The sequence below is a fragment of the Orycteropus afer genome, unplaced genomic scaffold, assembly GCF_000298275.1.
Source record: "Orycteropus afer afer isolate SDZICR_OR568_19922 unplaced genomic scaffold, OryAfe1.0 scaffold00695, whole genome shotgun sequence".
In the NCBI taxonomy this organism is placed as follows: Eukaryota; Metazoa; Chordata; class Mammalia; order Tubulidentata; family Orycteropodidae; genus Orycteropus; species Orycteropus afer.
In genome coordinates, this window is record NW_006922282.1 from 782,456 (window position 1) to 787,671 (window position 5,216).

At 34.4% G+C, this 5,216-nt stretch overlaps 1 protein-coding gene across 1 annotated transcript; it reads left to right on the top strand.

Moving 5' to 3' along the window:
- The first annotated feature begins 2,115 nt into the window (after window positions 1-2,115).
- On the top strand, window positions 2,116-3,087 carry LOC103211125 (olfactory receptor 2A12-like). The gene has a single exon (XM_007957045.2). It carries the CDS (start codon window positions 2,116-2,118, stop codon window positions 3,085-3,087), a length of 972 nt encoding a protein of 323 aa, XP_007955236.2.
- Window positions 3,088-5,216: the final 2,129 nt, after the last annotated feature.

A 5,216-nucleotide genomic window follows, 5' to 3' on the forward strand; every position in this document is an offset into this window, starting at 1 on the left:
TTTTTTTTTTTGTTTATGCATTAATGAGCTGACTGATATTAGTAACAAGAGGGAAATACATTATCTTTGTTTTTCTTTCTTACATGAAGTTACCTGGTCCCCACGGGGATCCAACCAAAACTTTGCCTCTGTTAATAGATCACTATGGACTTATAATTTCAAACATAAAACTTTCCTTAATTATTTTACTTTATTTCAATTTCTGTATCTGTAATGTAACTTTGGGACAATTAAGTACAGGGAGAACATAGTTAATGTATATGCTAAAATTAATAATGTAAAATCAGGGGAATAGATTTTGTATGTCATTATCCATAGTTGTCTCATTGTTTTCAATATAACTTCCATGGGTCTGAGGAGCACATTGACAAAACAGATAATTTCTAGGTTGTCTGAAAAATGAGGAATTCTAGTGATTGACGGGTGGATGGGGTTCTCATGCCATCTCTTTTATAACTGAAGATTTGGTAATTTGACACTTTTCAGGAAAATCCATTTATCAGATGCCAGTATAGATCAGATAATGGATAAAGAGGCTTTATACCAAAAAACTAGGCATATATGTAAATTGCTATTTTCCCCCCAAGCTCACTCCTTTCCCTTGAAGTTCTGCCTTATCTATCATCTTATCTATTATCTGTCTACCTATTTATTAATCTACCAGCTTATTAACATGCATCTATACCTTTTCCCTCCTCTTTCTTTTACTTTGTATCTGTAAGCAACTTGTGGTTTGCTGAGCTACTACTATTTTGGACTGTGCAAAGAGGAAAGAAAGATGAGTTAATGGTTCAAATGTTTGTACAGATATAATTCAGTGAAGAAATCACAGAAAAGATGTAGAACAAAGAAGAAGTGGAAATTGTAATGGAAAAAGAAGAGGCATTAGGATAGAGAATTTAGATTTTTATATTTGTCAATATTTCAATATATTCTCATAAGCATCTGATTGTTTTGTTTTGATATTGTGTTGTTATGTTAAAAGCAGCTGATATATTTGTGGGTGTGTTATGTATATTATTCTATATATTATACACACAATTTAATTCTTCTGTTTGATCACAAGCTGGTAAGTTTATTTAAAAGATTTATCTAAAGAGCTCACAAAATTGATAACTATAGATATGTTTTCCTGTGTGATTCATTAGGCCATAAAGGCAATTTCTTACTGCTCTGATAACATTAAGAAAAAAAATGAAAGAAAAAGAAAAAATATGTCTTTGAAACATTTGATCTTCTTTAAAATGATTTCTTTGAAATTTAAAATTTCAATTGGAAGGTTTTTATATTCTTAACATTGAGGTGTAAAAATAGTAAATATTAAGTTTTGAGTATTACTTCATGTTTCTGTTATTATAATTTCTGTTACTTAAGGACCAGGAATGGAAAATAAATCAACCGTATCTTTTGCTAAAAGTGAACAATAACATTATTTCTTACTTTTAGTGTAATAGAAGGAGAATAGTATTTCTTTAAACCACCCATTTTTCTACTTGCAGTTTGGATATATCACTTTTTTTCCACCTAGAAAAATAATTACTTTACGGAAAACAGGTAACAATATTTCATTAGTCTAAAATACAGGAGCTCTGATGGCGTAGTGCCTAAGGCATTTGACTGCTAACCAGAAGGCTGAGGTTCAAACCCACCAGCCACTTCTCAGAAAGAAGATTAGGCAATCTACTTCCATAGAGATACCACTTCCGAAACCCAAGGAGGGGTCTCTATGAGTAGAATCTACTCGATGGCAATGAGGTTTATTTTATTTTATTTTTGATTTAATATAAAGTAATGCTATGCAGCAAATACGATGTTATGATGTGGTGGATAGAGTTGGGTCAATCATCAGTTTTGAATCTAAAAATTGCTTATTTTATTTTTCAAAAGTAGGTAATTGTGTAACGCAGTTCATTATTGGAGATATATTCTATTTGTAGTCTTTTGAATCAAATATTTATATAGTGGAATTTCAAAAATAATCTGTATGTTTTTATAAATTCATGATACATTTTTAATCCCCAGAGTAACTAATGTGAAAGGAATTAATTCATTCCTACTATATTCATATAAACCATTTTTTTTTCTTCTTCCTTTCATTTAAATAGAACAGTTTTAATGGACAAAATGGGGAATAAAAATTGCAGCACCATCACTGAGCTTGTACTTGTTGGATTTTCCAATCATCCCCAAGCTGAGATTCCCCTCTTCTTCCTCTTCTCTCTGATATACTTGGTGAATATTTTTGCAAACACAGCTGTCATCACCTTAGTGGTTCTTGATTCTCCTCTCCAGACACCTATGTATTTTTTCCTTTGTCACTTGGCCTTCCTCAATTTATATTTTACCACAATTGTGGTCCCAAAAATGTTATTTAACTTTGTTGCAGCCAAGAAAGTCATATCTTACAACTTCTGCCTTGCCCAGACATATATCACTTTATTCTTGGAGGCAACTGAATGCTTTCTGCTTGCAGTGATGGCTTTGGATCGCTATGTGGCTATTTGTTACCCACTGAGATACCTGATCATCATGAACTGGTCTCTGTGCGTGATACTATCACTGGGGGCCTGGACTATTGGTTTCTTTGCCTCGGTAGTGCCTCTCTACTTACTAATTCTCCCACTCAGTGGTACATATGTTGTGAACTATATTTTCTGTGAATTGCCAGTCCTTCTTCACATATTTTGTGGTGATACATCCCTCCATGAGACCATGATGGTGTTAGGAGGGGCTGGAACTGTGTTATTCCCTTTCTTTCTAATTATGCTCTCCTATCTCCGCATCTTGTTGGCTGTGATAAGAATTGGCTCAGCTGAGGGCAGGAATAAAGCCTTTTCTACATGTATTTCTCACCTGACTGTGGTGATCCTATATTATGGGACAGGATTGGTTAGGTACTTGAGACCCAAGTCCCTTTATTCTTCAGAAGGAGATAAACTGATTTCCTTGTTCTATGTGGTATTCAATCCTATGATAAATCCTTTTATTTATAGCCTGAGGAACAAGGAAGTAAAGGAGGCCATGGCAAGAGTAATGAGGAGATATAAAAAAGCCAACAAAGCAAAGACTAGAATATTTAGAAATTAAAGACAACATTTCAAAACTTTTGTTTATATCCATGTCACATGAGACTAAACTCCTTCATGAGAAATTAATATTCAGTAGACTTGCATGTGAAGATGCTCATCACATTTTTATAAATGTATCCGAGAGTTTCTATTTCAAGTGTTCTCTATCCATAAGTGAATATTTAGACAGATTAAAGTATTAAAATACTACCATCAAATGCTTTTGTCTATCATATATGTTGATAATTCAGCCATGTACTTCCTTGTCAATATCATTGTCATGTCCTGCAGTCATTTCCTTTAGAGTATTTTATTATCTACTTTTTTTTTTTTCCATTATTCCTTAAGCATTTGAATTTGGATGAAGAACTAGTAACTAATTCACTAATCATTTGCAACTTCTGGGTGTTATTAAGCTGATGACGTGAGCCAATGCTTTCAGCTGGGATAAAAAATGTAGAGGGCATTGTGTATTCTGAATTATTTTTATCATTAAATCTCATAGGAGTAATATATCTTCAAAGTTAGTAATGATAATTCATTAAGTTTGTCAAACCCAGTCCTCAAGACATGCAATTTATTTTTTGCCATTATAGTGAATGGTTTTAGTCACATTACTAAAGCCAAACTCAACTCATTGCGTGACCATGCAAGGACACTAGAACACTCCCATAGGGTTCCCAAGGCTATAAATTCTTTCTTTCTTTCTTTCTTTTTTTTTTTTTTTATTGTGATTTGGGTGAAGATTTACAGAGCAAATTCACTTTCCATACAGCAGTTCACATATACTTTGTCTCATGTCATTGACCACAGTTTACCACAATGCAACAGCTCCCCTCCCACTTCCTTGCTGTTACCAGCACAACAAATGGTCACTTTACAGAGACAGTAAGAGAATCAGAAGAGATAGAAAGAGAGGAGGATTAGCTAAGGTGTCTCCGTATAATCCCCGGAGCGGAGGGGCAAAGCCACACCGTTATGCCATATGCCTCAAGTGGGAATGGAAGGAACACATCAAGCCTTTTGCTGGAATGTGTCAACTTTATTATAATTACACTCAAACTTATATACAGGTTTAACATGGGAAAAGTGCATGATTCATATGTCATACAATCAATCACAAGTTAATCAATATTAGGAAAAGTACATGCATACACATTTGGCATATTAAAATTTAAACTAACATTCCTGTTCCCATAATTCAAGTCACCACAACTCAGGTCACCTTAACTTCTTAAATTCTATACTCATTCTTCTATGTAACTATGTTCCCTAGAAACCTATGTTCCCTAGCAACTAGTTTAGATTGGCTTCCGCATATTCTGGGTTCAATCAAAGGTTCACAGAACAATATAAGGGAGAAAATGGCTGATGGTGTACTAAGAAATTGGCTACAAAATTTAATCACATAAATTTATGTCAAATCTTGCTAAATCATGCTGATTAAATAAATTCCCTATTTCTTCTGTGAGTGATATGAGAACCATGGAGATCTGAATGGTTAGCTCAACCTAAGGACAAACTCATTTGTCAACTTGAAGGGAGCCACATTCGTCCCCAACAAGACTCAACATGCAGATGCTATGTGCATCAATGTACTATGGACTCAACATGCAGACACTGTGCATCAATGTAGATTTATATACAGATGCTGTGTATCAATGCTTTTGGAGTCTTATATTGTACAGACGCAATGCATCAATGCTTGGAGTCTATGTTCCTCTAAGTCTTTTCAGACTGAGAAACATTCTGGCTCTCAACACTTCCTCCCTATTGGTACCTCTTCCCAGTGTCCATCCCTCCATCCTCTCCTGCCCCCTGAGCTGTCTCCCTGTGCATAAGCAGCCCTTCCTTCTCCCATTTTTGTTCTCTCCAAGGCGTGTGTCTGCTTGAGGTAAATGTTTAACTCACATCCAAGGCTATAAATTCTTACAAAAGCAGACTACCACATCTTTCTTCTGTGGAGTGACTAGTGGGTTCCAATTGTTAACCTTTTGGTTAGCATTTGAGTGCTCAATGACTGTATCAACAGGGCACAGGATTTTTATTTAAAATATAAAGAAACTGTTCTGAATTATTAAACTTTAGATTCATTTGGAAGGCAAATTAGTGGATTATATATTAAATTTTTTATTTAATTAATTCTGT